At 37.4% G+C, this 20,700-nt stretch overlaps 2 protein-coding genes across 6 annotated transcripts in view; one reads left to right on the plus strand and one right to left on the minus strand.

The window, feature by feature from the left end:
- Window positions 1-13,726, minus strand: part of ubr1 (ubiquitin protein ligase E3 component n-recognin 1) — a 25,830-nt gene extending 12,104 nt beyond the window's left edge. For 2 of the 3 annotated variants that reach the window (XM_017302476.1, XM_008400087.2), the window contains exons 1-23: window positions 13,561-13,726; window positions 11,001-11,260; window positions 10,351-10,429; window positions 10,084-10,194; window positions 7,217-7,344; window positions 6,980-7,118; window positions 5,508-5,570; window positions 5,288-5,411; window positions 5,093-5,200; window positions 4,333-4,421; window positions 4,148-4,246; window positions 3,705-3,862; window positions 3,515-3,614; window positions 3,303-3,431; window positions 2,448-2,628; window positions 2,313-2,365; window positions 1,479-1,589; window positions 1,323-1,388; window positions 1,137-1,238; window positions 992-1,055; window positions 801-925; window positions 644-696; window positions 457-559 (exon numbers count right to left, since the gene is read on the minus strand). In XM_017302476.1, coding sequence (XP_017157965.1) covers window positions 457-559; window positions 644-696; window positions 801-925; window positions 992-1,055; window positions 1,137-1,238; window positions 1,323-1,388; window positions 1,479-1,589; window positions 2,313-2,365; window positions 2,448-2,628; window positions 3,303-3,431; window positions 3,515-3,614; window positions 3,705-3,862; window positions 4,148-4,246; window positions 4,333-4,421; window positions 5,093-5,200; window positions 5,288-5,411; window positions 5,508-5,570; window positions 6,980-7,118; window positions 7,217-7,344; window positions 10,084-10,194; window positions 10,351-10,429; window positions 11,001-11,260; window positions 13,561-13,629 — 2,514 coding nt within the window. In that variant the 5' untranslated portion in view covers window positions 13,630-13,726. The remainder of the gene's footprint in view (window positions 1-456; window positions 560-643; window positions 697-800; window positions 926-991; window positions 1,056-1,136; window positions 1,239-1,322; window positions 1,389-1,478; window positions 1,590-2,312; window positions 2,366-2,447; window positions 2,629-3,302; window positions 3,432-3,514; window positions 3,615-3,704; window positions 3,863-4,147; window positions 4,247-4,332; window positions 4,422-5,092; window positions 5,201-5,287; window positions 5,412-5,507; window positions 5,571-6,979; window positions 7,119-7,216; window positions 7,345-10,083; window positions 10,195-10,350; window positions 10,430-11,000; window positions 11,261-13,560) is intronic. The other variant, XM_008400088.2, reaches the window with a different exon arrangement.
- Window positions 13,681-20,290, plus strand: atxn3 (ataxin 3). 3 transcript variants are annotated; one of them, XR_532647.2, is made up of 12 exons: window positions 13,681-13,826; window positions 14,971-15,135; window positions 15,643-15,687; window positions 15,777-15,862; window positions 15,941-16,007; window positions 16,080-16,167; window positions 17,292-17,421; window positions 17,488-17,642; window positions 17,942-18,080; window positions 18,169-18,221; window positions 19,035-19,305; window positions 19,401-20,290. XR_532647.2 is itself a non-coding variant. In XM_008400089.2 (11 exons), the coding sequence occupies exons 1-11, from the start codon at window positions 13,782-13,784 to the stop codon at window positions 19,085-19,087; spliced, it is 1,026 nt and encodes a 341-aa protein (XP_008398311.1). In that variant the 5' UTR covers window positions 13,681-13,781; the 3' UTR covers window positions 19,088-19,328. The 3 variants fall into 3 exon arrangements, 2 of the variants coding, with proteins under 2 accessions (XP_008398311.1, XP_008398312.1); XM_008400089.2 differs by lacking the exon at window positions 19,401-20,290 and having other exon boundaries at window positions 19,035-19,328; XM_008400090.2 differs by lacking the exon at window positions 19,401-20,290 and having other exon boundaries at window positions 17,491-17,642; window positions 19,035-19,328.
- The last annotated feature ends 410 nt before the right edge of the window (window positions 20,291-20,700 follow it).

Genomic DNA, 20,700 nt, shown 5'->3' on the forward strand with positions numbered 1-20,700 from the left:
ACAACCTGCTGAGTAAGAAGCAGTTTCAAGCTCCGCCCAGCTTTGGTTACCTAGCAACAACCTGCTGAGTAAGAAGCAGTTTCAAGCTCCGCCCAACTTTGGTTACCTAGCAACAACCTGCTGAGTAACAAAAAAAAAAATCAATAATTATCAATAGACTGATGTGAAACCCTGATATCATGATACATTTTCAACCACATCATTCAGTCCTGGTTATAAGTGAACTAATTTGCCAGAGGATCAAGACCTTTTTTACCATATTATAAGTTAAAATATCTGGTTCCACTTATAATTATTACTTTTTCATCAATATACAGTAATTACTTACTTTAAACAAGCTTCAATATTGCAATGAAAAGTTACTTGTAAGTTAGTTTTCACTTGTTTCAAGTGTACCAAGATATAAAATATTTGGTGACGTTTTGTGTTTTTGCAGTGCATAATCAAAGCACTTACCTTGCTACGCTGAGATCTGGAGTAGTGGTAAAAGAAAGGGTTAAAACCCATCAGCCGCTCCTTTTTCACCTCGTATAACCCATGTCCAGACACGCCCGGCTTTCTGAAAGCACAAATTCAACTTGTTTTAATTAAATATGTTCAAGGCAAATTATGTTGTTTTTTTTAAAACATCAACTTAAAATACCTAAAAGTTGCAACTTTTGCAATTACTGCCTCCAGGCCTGTTTCGTGATTTTCCTAAATACAAAAAAAAAAAATAAAAATAAAAAATCAGATTTTATCAAAACGAAACGTCTGAAAAGGTTTTTGATCATTTAGAAACGTCTCGTTGCGATTCATACGTTCTCTGGAAGGCTTTTCACCAAAGTGCTGTGAGCCATGGGCTCGATACACAGCAGGTGGATAACCTCCCTCATCGTCACGTCCTCTTTGGTCACATGACTGATCCCGGGAACGTAGCGCTCACCTGGAATCAACAACACCGGTCAGGTAACGCTACTTTTAACCACACCTGAAGAACACGGCTTCGTACCAAAGATGGCGATCAGCAGGAACAGCATCTCCTCGGTCAGACGGTTCCACTGCGTCAGCTCATCCTGCAGATTTAGTTTAATAAAATCCCATCAGGGCGTTTTCAGGAGCAGTAATGATTCTTCTTCAGGTGTAGCGATGCTCACCTGGTCTTTGCTCACAGAATTCCCATTAAAGTATTCGAAAAGCTCAAATCTGAGCAGGATCAGCATGAGGAAGTGGTTGGGATCCATTTTGGAAGCAGCAATCTTTAAAAAAAACATACAAGATACAAGTGGTAAGAGTAAAAAAAAACCAGAAATGGAGGTAACATGTTATAGATGGCCGACTACCTGAAGCATGATAATATCTTTATCGTACATCTCGTCCCTGCATTTTACATCCTGATAGTAGTAAACCTGTTCAAGAACAAAAGAAAAAAAAACTCCCTTAAAGAACAGAATAGATATTAGATTAAAAAAAACAAAAGTATTGTGACTCAAACTTACTTGGCTGACCAATGACAGGCCGTTTCTGCGCCACATTTCGGCAGTAACCTGAGCGGCGAGGACAACGCAGCGCAGAGGATGCTCTGCGAGCTGAATGAAATCGTAGCATTCCTGCACAGAGAGAAACAAAGCTTCATGGAAAGTGTAAAGGATGCATCACTCAGCGTGTCATCTATAAAACAGCAAACAAGTTGAGCTTTTACTTTACTGAGTCAGAGTAAATAAATTAAAGGTGGCCTGCTATGCTTCCTTGAACTGGTTGGGATTGGTATGTGGGCTACACAAACATTTTCTGAACAAAATTACTCTTGGATGATGAGATTTCAGTCTGTTCAGTTCTGCCCATTTTGGGCTGTTTTAGGGCCTCCTGTCACTTTAAATCCAAAAAAAGCTGCTACTGGCCACACCCTCCAACTCATCGTTTACACTTGCACATGAAAATGGCTGCGAACAGATGCGCAATTATAGAATCAGACATCTTGGAAAAGCAGAAGAGGGGCCTCCTGCACAACCAACAAGTGGTTTCTGGATGGCAAGTCAACAACAAATCACCTGTCTTTTCCAGCAGCCATTGTACAGCGCATGTAGCGGTAAAATTAGCTGACCAAACGTGCTGGAACTCAGCTTGAGTTGCTAGGTAACGGTGCAGTGTATATTGTGACTTAATCAGGACGTTTTCAAAACGGTTCATTTTCCAGACACCGAAAAAAATCAAAGTTATTGCCAAAAACTGTTTTGGTGGGTTTTTCAAGCGTTTGGGTTGTTTTTAAAAGCAGTTGAGACCCAAATGTAGATATAAACCCATGAAAAATTTGAATTTTTGTGCTCACTTACAGGATTATCCAGATGTTCAATCACCCCCGTTTTCCACAGAAGTACATACAGACCTACGAATGACAAAAAACACAGAACAGTCTGGTACCAGCTTCTCTACAAATCACAGTTTATGTCAGGTTCCAGTCCGTCTACCTGCTAGTAGCCTGGAAATGGGCAGGTGTATGCTGACAGGCTCCTGTGACACTTTGTATGGACGAGCACGCAAGATGTGCTTGCACATGTAAAAGTCGGTGGCCTCCTTATGAAAAGGCTGGTTGTTGCATTCGATCAGCACCGAGTGGCACTCCTTAAACGCCTGCAGCATGATCTTGTCCTGAGGGGAGAAACATTAAGAATCCTGATCCACAAGGAAAACAGAGAGCCGAAACTACAAAGCTGCAGATGTTTGTTAAAAGTTGAAACTAATGATTATTTTAGTAATCAATTATTCTGACGATTAATCGAATTTAAAGATTTGGCACATTCTGAAAATTATTTTTATTTAACAACTTAAGCCATTTTTATAAATGCATTAATATGCAAATAAGAATAATTTAGGATACATTAAAAGATGCAAATAGATAAATAATTTAGGGCTGCAACTAACAATAACTTTAATAATGATTACTTTATCGATTATTGTGATGATTAATCGTATAAAATTTTTTAACATTCTGCAGATTTTCCAATAAAACTCACAATAAAAAACAATTTATTGGTTAAAATGAAATAAAATAGCATTCCTGTAGTTTACATTTGATCATTTGTAGCATCTAACACCAACATGTAAAAAGCTCAGTCCTTTCTGCTCGATTTATCAGTACACTTCAGGTTTGATCTGTTGACCATCTTTTGAATTAACCAATTAAATATTTCATAGCAAAAGGTCCTTAATAAGAAATGTAATTCTTTCAGAAAACTGAACCAGCTGAAGCTGAAACTCTGCCACTGAAGGAGTTCTGGGTGAACATATTTACAGACAAAGTGGTTTTGTTGTTTTTCTCTTACATCAGACGAGCACCAGTCCTGAAACATGGCCAGAATGTGACGCAGCTGAATCTGGAGAGTGAAACCAGCCTCCCACTCTGGCTCCACCGCGATATGCTGCCCAAGCTGTCGCTTCACTTCTTCCATTCCCTGGTTATCAAAGTAAAGACATGTCTGGAACCACAGGCTAAGCTTAATAAATTAAGGTTGACCTTGTTTGGGATTATTTGTACCTGCATGCATTTAAGAAAACCGAGGAAAATCTTGAATCCCTCCAGGAACTGTTCTCGCAGCTCCTCTGTCCACACACAGGGCTTACTGATCAGAATGTACCTGGTAGGCGGGCGGATGGTTACACATCAGATAAAAACTGAATAATTCAAGATCAGAACAAAACAAATCATTCAAACATGTTAGAAATACCTGAGGTCATGGAAGATAACCTGGATCCGGGAAAACTTGTCTGAGTTGTATCCCAGGAAGAAAAAGCGATTGCTCTCATCCAGATGTTCCCGCAGCAGTTCTAGGACCGTATCGACAATCACCTTGATGACATTGCACTCTTCAATCAGCTGTCTGGCCTGAATAACAGAAAATATAACAATATGAATTACAAGAGCATCTTGAGAATTAGAATCTCGTGAAAAAGTTCCAACTTATTCTGCCATTTCAGAAAGCAAAAGTCATATAATGTAGATTCATTACATTCATTCATACGGTGAAAATTGCACAAAATGCTTGTTACAGTTAAACAAGTGTGCTAGTTTAATGAATTAATTGATCAATTAGTTAAATTGTGGTTAGAGTTGAATATAAATGTCTAAAAATAGAGAAGGTTTAATTATATTAGTGCAAACTGAACTCACTAGTGTTGGAACAGTGAAGATCTGAACAGACAGAGCTGTGATGGAAATACTCCTTTCATGGTCATCACTGATGAAGTCCTTCTGTAGCTGTTTATAGTGCTGTAAAAGAAAAAACACATGTGATACATTAAAGACTTAGATAATTGAAACTAAAACCAATCGAGGTTGTTTCTGTGTTTGCTTACTCTTGTAAATTCGATTGCAAAAAGCCTCTTGAAATCAGAATCCATCAGCATGCTACCGAAAATCAACTCGTGTACGATCTTCCGAGCTCCTGCAAAATGAAAAACACATTTCTCAACGTGTCAAAAAACGTAAAGCTGGAATAATTAATTGAATTAATCGATTAATGAAATAATCAATCAATTTAGTAAAAGATTAATCAATAACTGGAGAATAAAACAGGCTCAAAAAAGGTCATTTGCTGAAACCACACAGTGAGAGAAGTAATTAAGCCAAAACTGTAAAAAATATATACTGCTCAAAAAAATAAAGGGAACATTTCAGTGTTCACTTAAATGTTAAAGTGTTCCCTTTATTTTTTTGAGCAGTGTATATGCGACTTTAGATTAAAAAAATAACATTTGTCTGTAAATATGTTCTACCCAGAACTCTTATCGGATTAATCGCCACCATATTGACATAAAGTCAAGCAGAAATGGTTGAACTTTTCACATTGTTGATGTCAGAATTATTTTTTTAACTGCAGATGTATCCTTTGCTACAAATAATCAAGCATCCACTAACAAATGCTACGACAAAATATAAATGTTCTTAAAACGGAATGTATTTCTAGTATTGTGTAATAAAGGCTTAAGAAGTTAAAAGAAAAAGCTGCAAAATGAGCCAATTTTTCATCCGCTTAATCGTCAGAATTATTGCTAAAATAATTGCAGCCCTACAAAAATTTATTTAATTGTGATCAAATTTGAAAACGCAGCCTACCTTTATACATGCGTGCATCGTGCAGCATGAGTCTGCTGATGAGACAAGGACGATCTCTGTCTGCATTCGGCTCTAATGCGACCTGGCAGAAGGCCTGTCTGAATCCCACTGCACAGAACAGACGAGACACACATCAAAACAAAAACTATAGGATCTGTTGAGATTAAATTTAAATGAGCACAATGACTGCAGCACCTGAGTAACCAATGATTTTCTGGAACCAGGAGCCCAGACGGAGAGCGAAAGTCTGATGAGCCATCACTGTTGCATGAAGGATCTCCACACGTAGAGGCTGAAGGGAGATGTGCTCGGAGTTGGACTGCAATGCAGAACGGAGAGGGTTGGAGCGATATTAAAAATGCAGACAGTTGCTTATTAGAAATATCAATATTAGGGGAAAAAAATGGGAGTTTACCCTGATAAGGTCTTTTGCTTGCTGGCAAGTACGGAGCGTTGCTCTTTTCACCGCCCGCCGACCCTGTAAAACAGTTCAAACATCAGGAGAGCAGTCAGCTTTACCAAAGTGAAAAATAAGCAACTGTGGCTACTGAATTAACGCATTTTTTCTACTTACACATTTTATTATAAAGTAGGGAGGCGAATTATCTGTTAATACATTAATCTAAAGTTGATTGATTCTTAAAAATTTGAGTTTTCTCTTATATCAAGAGGGCTAACCGTCTTCCCATAGCATAAAGGGCTAACTCTTACGAATTGCTGACGCTGTTGCGTCATGTAGCACTTCGGCTGAATAAATGCTTATCAAGTGTTTATATTTCAAAACATAACCGCATAAAATACATTTTCCATCCCAAACCGGACTCTATTTGGACCGTTCATCTTTTCCGTTCTGGTATGGCCGCCATTTTTTGTTTCTGTATCAACGGTTGGCTTCGCTTCATGTGACCAACGCCGCCCTCTACTGGATGGCAGCCAAACTTCATTAACAGAAGGACAACGCGGACGTCATTAGAACTAATTTCAATATAATAAACCATTAATCGACTCTAAATGAATTTTAAAAAAAATTTATCGACAATTAATCATAAGTCAATTAATTGTTTTCATTCTTGTTATAAACTTTATTGTGTTCTAGTAACAGTAGATATATTTAATATCAAATTAAATATGTCAATGTTGGGTTACATCGATTAATAAAATGCAACCACGTTGACAGCTGCAATTTAATATGTAAAATATTTAGTCTCAAACATATTTTTAATTTATGTTATAAAAAACACATATTTTCAAAGATGTGAGAATGCCTGTGAAAAAAAATTCTAACAAATATAAGCAGATTGGTCGTTTTATATTACAATACTTTTTTGTGCAAATCAAGACAAAAATATGTCAAAACATTATTACAGTAAGTAGTAACATGCATTTTAATTGGGTTTTATTGGCAGAAAGATGGAGTTCAAAACAAAAAAAAAATCATGAACAAAAATACAATTTACCCCAAAGTTTGCCTATATATCATGACAAACAAAAGTAGCAAGCAAGGTCTGATATTTCACTGCATGTTTAGTTTGATAATTAAACTGTAATTACTTAGAAAAACAAATCTGACACTGCTCTTTATAAACTCTTTCATAAATAAACATCCTCTTCTTAAAAACTCATTATGCCTCCATCTTTCCTTTGAGTTTAGGTGTGTACAATATTTAAAATATTTGATTGAAAATCCAAGCTATTTAGAAAGTATATTTAGACTTATGCATTAAATAAATGCGTTATGTCTGTTTGTTTATTCAATGGAGTATCCTGAGGACATCTAATTTCCAGATTAGATTATCTGTTGGTAACAGCTGTCAGCACAATCAAAACTTGGATTACTTTATATATCAAAAAAAGAAAAGTCACGAGGACATAAGGCTGAAGAAATACCTCTTTGTCAATAAGAGTTGTGTGTGTTTGTGCTTCGGCCTGATCGCAGTTGACCGATCGCTGCAGGGTGTAGATCACGTGGTCGTACGAGTGATGCTCATCGTTGTACAGCACACAGTAGTACGCATTGTCCTTTAACCTGCAGTGAGGATAAAAACACTCTGAGTCAATCTTATGAGATTATTTTGCTTGTTTGTGAATAAAAATTACATTTCTGTTTAATCTGTGAGGTCGTACCGGGGCTGGAGTTCGGCAGTCAGCTCAAAGCTTTCCTCCCACACCAGGAAGTCGGTAACGTAGCGCAGAAGAACCCGGAAAAGTTTCTCTGCACGTTCGTGCAATTCTGGCTCTAAAACAGCTTCGTCCTGCAAAAACAGAAGAAGTAGAAGTTATTTTTACATAAAACATGCTTCCCATAAGCAGCTGTACACATAAAGCACAATATTTACAATCCAAAATAATAACATTTTTCTGCTGCTTTATCAAAGATTCACATGGAATGCCAAAAATGTAACCTCAAATATTTCCTACTTCCTGTGTCAGAGGCTGTAAGCCAATAATGAGGCCCTGAACTGCTCCACATGGTTTTCCAAATGAGCAGAGAAAAGCAGCTGGCCTTTTGACATCAACATCAAATCCCGCGGGAACAAACAGAATATCACAAACGCCACAAAAACTAATAAAAATATCCAACAGGAGCAACAAACAGCCTCTGATTGGGTGGATTTTTCCAGTTTAAACGTCTGTGTGAAAACAGCCACTGGAATCTGAAACCAGATTCTTATACTTTAGAAAAAGACAACCGTTATTTTCTCACCGTTATTTTCTCCCCTTTCACTCTGGTATTAACTCAAACTAAAACTATTTATTTTTGCTAAATGCCAGAATAATGAGCGATTTTCATTACTTTCTTCAAAGCCAGGGAGATTTAATCGGATAATGATGCAACGGCTTCATAAGCTTCTCCTAACTCGCAACATTTGAGTTAATGGGAGATTTATTTTATAGCTGAAACTCACTGGTTCTTTGTGTGACATCATGGAAATGTCTAAATGATTCTGACAAGAGAACAGAGAACCTCCACAAGTCCAGCTCCTCCTTTTTCCCAGTAATCTGAACATTCGTCTTTCCAGACAGTGTCAGTGTCCCAGAGAAAAATGTGTTTTAGTGTGAAATAACTTCATTATCAAAGACAAAGTAACATCATCATTATCAGGGGCGCCGCCAGGAATCGTGGGCCTCCTGACAAAAAATTTGTTTGGATCCCCCGCGCATAAAAAGCGTCACAATTTTAAAGGCTTGCACATCTGCCTTGCTTGCTTTCTTTAGTTTAATACTGATAATTAGCACAATATTTACTGCTCATGAATTTAACATCCAACAGTCCACATCCAATATGCAAGTAGGTTGCTTAAATTTTTTCTATTAGTTTAAAATACTGAAATATCTCCCCATGAGCAACAGTCAAAAGCACGTGCAAAATACACATAGAGCAATCCAGACTTCTCAAAAATGCTAAGTAGTTGCATTTTATTCAAGCTGCAGTACATAACTTTAATAAAAAATATGTTTTCTCCATGTTTGTTTAAGTTGTCACCATGTCGTAGCAGTTTGTTATGAGACAGATAATCTGTGAAAACAATCAATCTCCTCCATCTCCTTCCTGAATTACTATTACTGGTTAACATAATGCACCATTCTGACCAAAACAACCAATCAGAACCATTAGGACGCTTTTAGCGCTGCCAATTAGCCTCATTCACTCACTGCTAAATGTGCTAATGGTGGAGAAACAACTTATCATTACAAGAAACCGTTTATCTGCCGTCATTGGTAGCTATGCTAACTAAACTGAGCATTACAGTTTGAATCTGCACAGCTCGGTGCTATGCTAGCTGCAGCACGGCACAAATCGAGGGGGAGGAAGGATGAGCAGCACCACATGAGATTGTGATTGACAGCACTAAAACTCTCTTGACACTAACTGGTTGTTTCTAGAGAACCCTGGGAGAAAGCAGAGGAAATAGATTTTTCACAGAATACCTCTCATACGATACTGTCACAACATAATGACAGTTTTAACAAATATGTGGAAAAAATATTTATATAAAAGTGACATACTGCAGCTTTAATTTCACCTAGGAGAGGACGGATCAGGAGGGACGTGGGTTAGAGCTGCTGCTGACTGACTCACCTGTTGTTAAGTGGTAGAAGGTACAAGTTAAATATATGAATATGTTGGTAATTTTTTTCCCTTAATTCATTAAATGCTAGTGAAATGAAGGCAAACAGTAGTCTGTAGCTACACTAACTATGCTAAATGGTTGATAATCTCACACAGACTACCCACCTCTCTTGGAGAAAAACTGAGTTATAAATTAACACTCTTGCCTTTTTCCTTCTCTCCCTCTCTCTATTAATTGAAATTAATTAAAAACAGAAAGAAAGAAATATTTCTACAGATGGTAGAAGAATTAGAATCAGATGAAGCTAAAAATACCACTGAAGGAGATCTGGTAGAACATATTTAATACTAAATACAAAACGTTATAAATACTAAATACAAATGCAGTTTTGGCTTTATTGCTGCTCTGAATATGTTTTTCTTTCAGAAAATATAATATATTTCTGAAATATAATACTGTTTGAGACTACGCTCCCGTTAACAATTAATCGATAATTACTTCAAATTATTTCAGCCTTTAAAATGTAATGACTAAATGTAAAAATCTGGTTTCGACCGGAATAACGGAGGGACTGTGGCTTATCTTGTTCCCAGCAGAGACGCTGTAGTGAATGTTCATTAAGCACAGGTTCAGATCTGGTATGGCAAACACAAAGCAGGCTGTCAGACAGCGCTGGATGTGTTAATGGACCACCTGCTGCTTATGGAAAAAAAAACTGAAAGAAAGAAACGTCCAGCTGCGTGCCGGCTCACGACGCGCGATCTTATCACGGCTGGGCCCAAACAAACCGATCACCACACTGAGTTCAAGGCTGCACAGCTCTCGGTTCTGGAGCCGAACATCCAGTAGCAGCTTCCATTAACAAGATGGGAAAATAAGCATTCTGGGGATCACTGATACAGCAGTGACGTAACGCACCGTTACCATGGCAGCGGCAGCCCCCGGGTCGTGTTTGGAGCAACACGGGCCGACCTTCCAGGCTTCCACGTCGCCACAGTCACAGAACCCCCCACCGGATGACGCGTGCATCTGAAGGAAAAACAGTAAATGAGTCACAGAGGGCGAGATGATGGATACACACAACGTTAATTAAGTTAGAGGGTTCTGTGGGAACCAAGCGGCGCACACAGCATCACTGAACAGAAAGAAAAATCAGCATATGTAAATATTTACATCAATACCAACCTTGTAGCGATGGTTTTTGTGCACACTGTCCTGGAAGCAGTCCATGCACAGCACACAAGTGGGATCTATTGCACAGTCCCTGAAACAGGATGAAGAGGATGAATATAAAACGAAGAAAAATCATTTAATTTAAACTCATTAGTTTTAATACTTGATAAAAATGGACAAAAACAACTTCCACTAAGAAAGACTCCAGGCTGGGATTTAAATCCTAAACCTTCTCGCAGAAAGGCAACAGTGCAACCAACAAACATATGATTAATTATAAATTGATGGTTTATTAGATTAAAATTAGTTCTGATCAATTAACTAATAAAGTCCACTTAGGGCTGGACACTATGAAAATTTGTCTCAATATCGATATCCAATATTAATATTACTTTATGGATAATAACTGATATTTAATATTACATATATTTCTCTACATTAAGCGCCTTTGGGGAAAAAAAACAACCAGAGGAAAACCAACATTGGTTGTTATTATCGGCTGATACCGATGTCAGTGACGATATGTCATGCATCAAGACTCTAAACTACACAGTAACTGCATTTAATCACATCTTAGAATTTCCTGATATTTATTGATGCTTTTGTGTTATAAACAGTGGTGAAAATAACATTTGCGATAAACTGTCAGTCTTTGAGCAGACCTGCAGGAGTAAACAGTCTCTCCCTCCTTGAACACGCGGCCGCAGAGCTGAGAAGAGGCGCTGCCTTGCTGCAGCTTCTGCCGACCTTCCTGAGGATCCTCTCCAAACAGGAAGCATTCCAGAGGATGAAGGAGCCGCCTCTGCATCAGCTCCTCTTCCTCCGGAGGGCTGAGCTCCTTCTTCAGGCAGAAGATCTGCGGCACCTGCTCCTTCAGGTGCTGCAGCAGCTCCGCCCTGCAATCTGCCGCCCCCAGCCATTCCTTTAGGGACAACAAGGAGAAAAACGCCCTGTTGACTATTGAAACAAAACCGCCTGAGCGTTTTTTTCAAAGCTGTTCATATTTGAATTATTATTTCCAGGCCTGTCATGACACCAAATTTTGCTGGATGATAAATTCTCAAAGACGTTATTGCAATAAATGACAATATTGTTGTTTTAAGACCATAATCCAAGTAATATAAAGTAATGGCACAATAATTCAAGAATGCATTCTCAAAAATCAACAAACTTTAAATTCTAATGAATATTTAACACTTGAACAGGAAGACATTTTAAATATCCAAAATAAGTTAACAAAAAACAACAACAACACAGAAACAACAAATAAAATTCATTATGGAGTTTATGTAAACAAAACTGTCCTTCAAAAAATTAGCAAATAGAAACCAAAGCACCAGACTGAAGAATTTTATCATCCAGTTTTCAGTAAGAAGAGAAAAAAGAGAAAAACAATAAATCATGCAGATAGAAATTATTGAGTTTGTTTTAATTTATCAAGCGATTTATTGTTTATTGTGACAGGCCTAATTATTTCTACAGATGGTAGATAGAAGAATGGACAAATGGATCAAGACTAATACAGGCTGGAAATGCACACATATGTTATTTTAATACTTTGAATATTTAAACTCTATACCTTCCCAGATTTTGTGGGAACTCTGGTTATGCCAAGCGTTTGCTTTCATACAGATTAGGGCTGAAACGATTAATCATGATGCATTGATTATTGAAATAAAAAGGCAACAAAATGTTTATTTTCTTACTTATAAAGTGGATTGTTTGTTTATATCTTTTAGTGCATTTCTAAAAGTGCATAAAAAATGTTTAATTGAAAAATCTCCAGAATGTGCCAATTTTTTTATGATTAATTGATTAATCGTCAAAATTATCTTCAACTAAAATAATCATTACTTGCAACCCTACTGTAGATCAACTAAAACTGATGGTAAAAATGACAGTTGAATTTTTCTATGACATTCACAGCAATTACAAAGAAGTTGTACTGAGGATAACTCTTGAAATTATTCATATCCAACCAAAGTGGCTAAAATGTCCTCTAAACTCTGGTTACAAGCTGTTTCTACTAAATGAGGCTGCAAGAGGCTGTCACCAGATAAAGCCAAACTGTTACAGCAAAATGATTCCTGGCATTTATCAGATGTTATGCAAATATCTTAAACCATTACAGCCACCTTCACTCATTGGCCACTTTATTTGGTACATCTGTTTAACTAGTTGATTAAATTTTTTACCCCATCATATGACAGCAATCCAATGCCTTTTGATATCTAAACCTGAAGTTGTTCAAACCAATCAGAAAAATAGTCAGAAAAGGCATTGAAGTGAGTTTGAATGTGGCCAACACCTGGATCTCTCTCAGGATTTCAGAAAAGGATCCGCTAAAGAGAAAATACCCAGGAAGGGGAATGTGCAAGGATGAAATAGCCTTTTTGATGATATCTCTGAACAAACAACACACTGAATTTTGAAGCAGACAGCTTCCACCATCAGTAGAGCACACTGAATATCACTTCTGTCAGCTAATATCACAAAACGGGCTAAATCCACACCAAAATTTGGCAACAAAAGATTTTAAAAAGGTTGCCTGATCTTAATTCAGCTGCAACATTCAGACAATAGGGTCAGATCAATGCCGAAGGTGATAAATGGCAAGACTGTCTGCATCAAATCCTAATCAAGTACTAAGTGTTTTATTGTGTTAACGCCTCTTGGCAAGAGAGTTGAACTGAATTTAGATCGCTATTAAAAAACAGTCAGTAGGATTCAGTTTTGCTTTAACATTAAAAACATTAACGAGAACAATGACGGAAAATAGTCGTGATTTTCACCCACAAAACCCAGCAAAACATCCGAAAAATGAAAAGCATATTTATAAACAGATCAGAGACAAAAATCTCAAACTAATGTTGCTTTAAACCTAAACAATGAGCTGGATTAATGAAACTAAAACTAATTGTGGTTCAAAACACACAAATACACTTAAACAAACTGGTTGTTGAGCAGCAAATATAAAACAATAATGAATCCTGCTTAAAACCCATTCACATACGTAAATAAACACGTTTATGTACATTTAATTGGAGGCTCTTTGAGGCTAGTTGGTAGTTAGCCTGAGAGCTGTTTTAGCTTAGTCGGAACGGTGCTCTGTCACAAAGCAAAAAGACCGTTAAATTCCCAGAAATGATCTCGGTGCAATCCGCGGTCTGCCCTTAGATTGTCGGTCAGCTGTCAACTGCATTTAATCCCAGAACATCTCACCTGACTGAGCTGCAGCCTCGCTGACGGCTTCTCCCTGTCCGCCATGTTCAGGTCCTGTTTAAGGAGCATGCGTCATAGGGAGACCGTTTCCTGTTTCACGGGTCTACGGTTCTGAGCGAATCTCCAAAGCGCTGAGTCAAGCCAACCACCAGGGGGCGCCAGTAAAGATTGTCTCCTGTCGCTGAGCTGATGAATGCGGAAGAGGTGGAGGTCAGAGTTGAATGTTTGACAGAAAGCTGAATATGGATTCCATATTTCATGAGAAAGTAGGTAAAATATTTAATCTGAGTCGCTTATCTGTAAATGTTGACTGCAACCCGTCGTGTGAGTGTCGGTGTCAGTTTATAGCAGCCGGTAGCTGCCGCTGCTAACTGAGCTGTGGTGTTGTTGTTTGTTCTGAATGCTAACTGCTAGCTCACCAGCTAACAAGATAGACTGAAAAGTTTGTTTTCAGATTGTTTTAACAGCTTTAAACTAATTGTTTGAGGTTCCCAAACTGTGATTTTATTAGTAATGAAAGTTTCATTAATAAAGCGATGTGTTGTCGCTGTGGAGTAAAAACACTAATTTGATGCTTTTGATTAGTTTGATTTCTGAAGACTACTGGATGTTTATAAATTATACTGTTGGGTCTGGTGATCGATCGGTTACTCTCATTTAAAATCATAATCACTACGTTTTAAACTGATATATCCTGTGTTTACAGTAAGAATAAATGCAGTCATTTCCACTGGTGCGCCTTTTTAAAAGTCCTTTTTTTAATCTATGAAGGTAGATTTTTCTCTGCCCTTTAGCTATACTTTATTATTATTTGTGCTGTCTGTGTTTATTTGGTTGTTTTTAAAATGTGTTTGTATGTATTTTTAACTTCTGTTGAGCACTTTATGTTAAACTGCGCCGTATGGAATAAAGTTGAACTAACTGGTTGAGTTTGATAATTTATCCTCTTACTTTTCATTCTACTCTGATTCTTTTCTAATGCAGAATTCAATATGCTTACGATATTCCCAATAAGTAAGAGTATTACTAATAGTAGATCTAATAGTGATAACAAGAATAATAAAGATAATAATGTTAAAACAACAACAACATAAAATATTGAGGTAATTTCACGTATTTACTGTATTGGTGTCCAAAGTGCGGCCCAGGGGCCAGTTGTGGCCCTCCAAGTGATTTTTGTGGCACCCAACTGCAATTCAAGAAAGATTTAAAAAAAAAAAAAGTGGCTTGTTCATCACAGGTGCAAACGTTTTACTTTAATTCAGGATAAAATGGTTACCCTGATTAGAAATAATATTTTATGTTGTAATTTTCTTGCAATAGAAAATATTAAGTAAACTATGTATATATTTTTATGACAAGCCAACTTTGCTGCATCTAATAATTATATAATATTATTTTGTTTTGCAGCAAGAGGGCTCCCTGTGTGCCCAGCACTGCCTGAACAACCTCCTGCAGGGGGAGTACTTCACCCCCGTGGATCTGTCCTCCATTGCTCACCAGCTGGATGAAGAGGAGAGGATGAGGATGGCCGAGGGCGGCATGGCCAGTGAGGAATACCGGACGTTTTTACAGGTGATCAGAGGACAAAACGTAGCTTAAAGCAGCATCATGTAACTTTTACTAGAAGACGTTTTTTACATATTTGTTAAAACTGTCGTGATAATCTGCAAACAAACTGAGATCCTCTACTTCCTGCCTGAGCTACTATTGCTGTGTGAAGAAATGCTCCCAACCAGAAACAACCAACCAGAGCCAGGAGGAGGGGCTTAGCGCTGTCAATCAACTTCATGTACTCAATGCTAACTGCAAATGGCAAAGAAACAATTTACTTTAACAGAAAAACTGTTTATTCTCCATTATCTGTAGCTACGCTAACTAGCAATAGCATTCATGACAGGCTGTGCTGGTGGATACAGTGTAGCAGGAGCACTAAGGCCTGGCTCTGATTGGTTGTTTCTTTTTGTTTATGTTTTCACAAATTATCTGTCATACTATTCTATCACAATATGTAAAATATATTAGAAAAGCTACATACTTTAACTTTAAATCATGCTTAATGTTGTATTTTTGTGTTTAAAGCAACCCTCAGGGAACATGGATGACAGTGGATTCTTCTCGATACAAGTACGTCTTTAAATTCCTCCTTATTGCCAGTAAATCTAAAGTCCTGACTTAAGATGTTTTAGCTCCCGTTTATCTGCTGGTCGCTACAGGTTATTAGCAACGCTCTGCGGGTGTGGGGCTTGGAGCTGATCCTTTTTAACAGCCCAGAGTACCAGAGGCTGATGATAAACCCGATGTAAGGCGCCGTCACTGAGCTGTGAAGAAGTTAATAGTTACATTTCAGTGGAAACTGATGCCGTCTTTTATGTTTCAGAAATGAAAAGGCTTTCATTTGCAACTATAAGGAGCACTGGTTTACTATACGCAAACTGGGACAGCAGGTATGACGCTGCCTTTTAGTTTTTAATAACTCCAGTCGATGCAGTTCACCAGAAACTCTGATTTCACTGCAGTGGTTCAACCTGAACTCACTCCTGACTGGACCGGAGTTGATATCGGACACATATTTAGCCCTTTTCCTCGCACAGCTGCAACAGGAAGGTACGATAATATAAATCAGGATCGCAAAATTCTTGAAAATGTTTTCAAGGCTTGAAAAGTGTTGAATTCTGTGCACACTTTAGCAATAAAATGCAATCTCTTGTTTGATTAAAAGTCTGAATTTAGAAAATGTTATTTATAGCTGAAACCAGATATTTTCAGACACCTAATATAAAGACACAGACATCTTTTTTTCTCGCTGTCTGAAGTTAAATCAGTCAAAAAATTAATTGTTTAAGGTTATGTAGAATTGCCAAAATTTTTTTTATTGGCTAAATGTCAGAAAACATTTTTGAGAATTTTTTTTGGTAACTTTGTGTTTTAAACATTTAATTTGAGCTCAAAGCTCATTAACCTTAACAGAATTTGTTTGCATTGTTTCAGTGTAATGAATATATTTTATTCCCATTTCCTCAAAGACTTATTTACCATGTCATATTTTAAATATTAAGCAAAACTACTGAAATTGTGAGATTTATTTTTTGTTAAATTTCTGTTTTATTCTCAGACCAGTCACGTGAATGTGAGACATTTCAAAACATAAAATTGTGTTACGTTTTAGCTTATTTGTTGCTGATGTAGATTGTAGAATATGATCACAATACATTATTAATAACAGTAATAATTATCATATAATCATGAATTGAAACTACATTTTTTAGTTCATTTGTTTATTTTGGTGCTGGAATAGTACATTTGGTTTAGTTTCTAGTGCAAATATCTTAATACACTTGAAATAAGACAAACTATCTTAAAAAGAACTTTTCAGCAAGATCTGGAGGCTTGTTGTAAGTAAATTATTACTTAATATTGATGAAAAATCAATAGTTCCACTTGGAAAATGGGAACAAATATTATTACAGATTAAATAATCAGCCAATTGAACTAGTATTTTTTCATCAATATTAAGAAATTATTGACTCAAAAACCCTTTATATTTTGATGAAAAGTTACATGTTAGTTTTGTTTTATTTCAAGTGATTTACCTTAACTAAGATATAAACTAGACCAAATGACTTGGTAACATTTTTCATTTTTGCAGTGTGAATTTTACTGAGCGAACCCTGATAAATACTCTCACAGGTCGGGTTCAGATTAGAAATATTAAACCTGTATTTCTGCAGGTTATTCCATATTTGTAATCCGGGGAAATCTCCCAGAGTGTGAGGCGGAGCAGATCCTGGGGATCATGCGGGTCCACCAGCAGCAACGACCCAGACTCATCGGCGAGGACGAGGCCCAGACCAGCATGGGGTACGTCTCCACAGCGCGCCGGCGTCCCGACCCAACAGAGCCGCTAACGCCAGTGTTTACTGCCAGCAGGACGTCGGCCTCTCAAGTGCAGACGGACGCGGGTTTTGTTGTGGAGGACGAGGATGAGGAGCTGAAGAGAGCTCTGGCGCTCAGCAGGCAGGACATGGATGTGGAAGACGAAGAGGCCGACGTTCGGAGAGCCATTCAGCTCAGCATGCAGGGTAACGGGATTAATGGAGTCATTTATCGGAGCAGCCTTCAGTTTTTCCCTTTTTCCTCATTTCTCTCCTTCCTTCCTTTTTTCCATCCTACCTCCTTTCCTTTTTTTTTTGTTTTTGCTCCACATTTAAAGCCTGCATGCTTTAAAAATGGCCGCCATTTTTTCAGAGCAAACTTTATTATTTTATGTTTAGTCAAAGTGAGGAAACTCTGGGAGTTTACATCTGGAAAACGTACAGAAAAAATGTACAAACATTTCAACGTATTCTTACACTTTCTCTCTCTCCTCCATGTTTTTCAGGAGCCGTGATGAGCAACTCGTCTTCGGAGTGCGAGGCTTTAGGTGTGAAATCCAGCAGCGCTGATGAAGGACAAAAAGTCCAGAGCGAGACACTGACAGCGGAGGAGCTGAGGAAGAGGAGACAAGCCTACTTTGATCGGTAGGATGAAGCAGACTCTTCATCTCCCCCTAAGAGAGGAATTAAAAAACACGTTTTAGAGTAAAATCGTCTCTGATTCGTGCTTTAGGCAGCAGCAACAAGTTCAACCAAACATTCCCCAACAGCCAGACACAAATCCAGGTGAGAAAACTCGCTTTGCATCATTAAAATGTTGAAACCTTTGGGGAAAAAAGTTATGGAAATATTCACATTTCATGTTTTGGGTTAAATTTCTTGATCCTGAATATTTCTGATCCATTCAGTGGCAGAAAGACGTTTAGTGCGTCTGAAAACCCAAAGGATAATAAAACACATTTTAACAAATTAGTTCGTTTAGAAAGTCTGTTGCTACTCCATTTTTGTTTACATTTTGTGGAGAGGGAAGTTTTGCTCCGTCTCTTCTTCTGAGGTTTTGGTGTCGTTTCCTGAGGTGGTTATTGATGCAGCGCCACCACAGACGAGGAGGGGAACAGGTTTTTAAATTAGTTTGATCTGTTTATACGACAGAACGTTAGGGCCACACCCAGAAAAAATAAAATTATGAGAATAAAGTCATAATATTACAACTTTATTCTGGTAATATTATTACTTTATTCTTGTATTATTTTAATTTTATTATCATTATTTTGTTTTTATTATTATTTTGACTTTATTCTTGGATTATTTCAACTTTATTTTTGTAATTTATTTATCTTTTCTTGGCATGGACCCAATACTCTGTCATTTATCTGACAGTGCAGCATGAATGTGAACCACAGCAGCTGAAAATGTAACAAAAGTCACAACTTTAGTCCTCAATCAGGTGTGAAATCACCCAATGAACAGCTAATTTGAAACACAAACACTTTCAGTTTGTTTCCCTAATCTTAAGACTTTTCCTGTATTCTAGAGGCAGTTTAATGCAATGAGAAAGAGTGTCATTAAATATTAACCTGAGCCCACGACTTTACCCAGGATCAGCAAACACCGGCTCAGAGGAAGACCAACAGCAAGAGTCCAGCCAGTGAAGTTGTGGAAAGTTTGTGTTGTTTACCCGCGGCCTGGATTGGAACCCCTGCCTGGGGTAGCTTCGCTCCCTCCTCTAACCTTTTGCATATGCAAACATAAGGAAGTAAGGACACGGTTTCCTGTGTTAGTTCACTGACCGACCACAGAGACGAGAAGAAGAGGCAGCACTTTGGTGCGACTCGGTGAAGCGCTCGGGCTCCGGCGGACTCATGATGCAGTAAATCCAAGATTGCAATTGCCTTTTTTACCATGGCGCCTTCTTTTCTATTGTATACAGTTTTTTTTAATTCCAGTTCTTTTGGGTTTTTTTAGGAAGATCTGGAAAGACAAAAAAAACATGCAAGTGTTGGAGGTTAAAAGAAAAAGAAAAATAAGAGAGGCATTCTATGAAAGCCATACGAGACCAATGTTTTGGACAGAAAAAGCTTTATAGGCGACGACAAACCCTCCTGCGTTTGGTTTGTGGAACAAAGAAATGATTAGGAGACCTAATCCATCACAACTCCTTTTTAGTCTGAAGTAATCCAACAATTTCTCACCGCATCTAAGTGTCTTTGGGTCTGAATTACACTAACGTCTGTGGATTGTTTATTCCTGATCTGAGTGATAGTTTTACTCCCAGAACACAGTTCGTCTTCAATGTTTTCACTTTATTCCTTTCTTTAAATGTACAAGTAGACATTAAATGAATAAAGGGTCCAGTGTGGACAGTACAGTTTTTTTTCTACAACGTTCCGTTAGAATCTCTCATAAAGCACTTAGTGAGATAAGAAGGAAATACTCAGTTTGTTATACGTCAGAATATTATTACTTGGATTATACAGCTACCAAACTACTTGCACAAATTTGACAATTTAAGTAGCATAAAGTTGAAACCAGATGTTCTCATTTTTTCAATTCTCACTTTCTGACATCAAATATTCCATCTTTTAGGTCAGTTGGGACAAAAACAAATTCCTAAAAGCCACAATAACGAGATATTTTGGTATCTATTTTCATTCCAGAAGTTTCTAACAATAGTTGCAGGAATCTGCCGAAACATTTTCTATGGTACTGAAATCAGGAATCAAAGGTTTTCTTATCCAACTGAACCAACTTTATAAACACAATGGTGGCATTTTAAGGGTCATTCACTGCAAAAATACAAAATCTTAACACATATTTTTTGTCTAGTTTGGAAGCAAATATTTTAGTACACTTCAAACCATTTTATAGAACTTTTTTAAAGTAAATAATTCCTTAATGTTAATGAAAACGTAATAGTTCACTGGCAGATTATTTCACTTATAGCATGAGAAAAATATCTTGTTTAAAAAAGCACCTACATCTTGCTAAAAAGTTACTTTAATTTTGTCTCATTTTCACTAAAAAGTAAAAAGTAGACCAAAAATACTTGGTAAGATTTTGTTTTTGCAGTTTTATTTTCTGATACTTCAACATGGTGCCATCTTTGTGAAGTGCACCAGTCCCTCCTGCAGCGTTTTATGTTACTTTTGGAGTAATGACTTCTTCCATGCCGAGTGGCCTTCCAGCCCACATTGTTAAATTCTGTTTTTACTTTAACAGCTTCAGTCACAAATATCACCAGATTACGTTACTTTCTAGATTATAG

The sequence above is a fragment of the Poecilia reticulata genome, linkage group LG22, assembly GCF_000633615.1.
Source record: "Poecilia reticulata strain Guanapo linkage group LG22, Guppy_female_1.0+MT, whole genome shotgun sequence".
Lineage (NCBI taxonomy): Eukaryota > Metazoa > Chordata > Actinopteri > Cyprinodontiformes > Poeciliidae > Poecilia > Poecilia reticulata.

What these genes read in the sequence shown, in the direction of transcription:
- atxn3 (XM_008400089.2), top strand. Translation starts at nt 13,782, where the DNA reads ATGTTTGACAGAAAGCTGAATATGGATTCCATATTTCATGAGAAA. An exon ending in AATACCGGACGTTTTTACAG is followed by an intron (nt 15,136 to 15,642) that starts GTGATCAGAGGA and finishes TTGTGTTTAAAG; the next exon opens with CAACCCTCAGGGAACATGGA. An exon ending in ACAGCCAGACACAAATCCAG is followed by an intron (nt 18,222 to 19,034) that starts GTGAGAAAACTC and finishes GACTTTACCCAG; the next exon opens with GATCAGCAAACACCGGCTCA.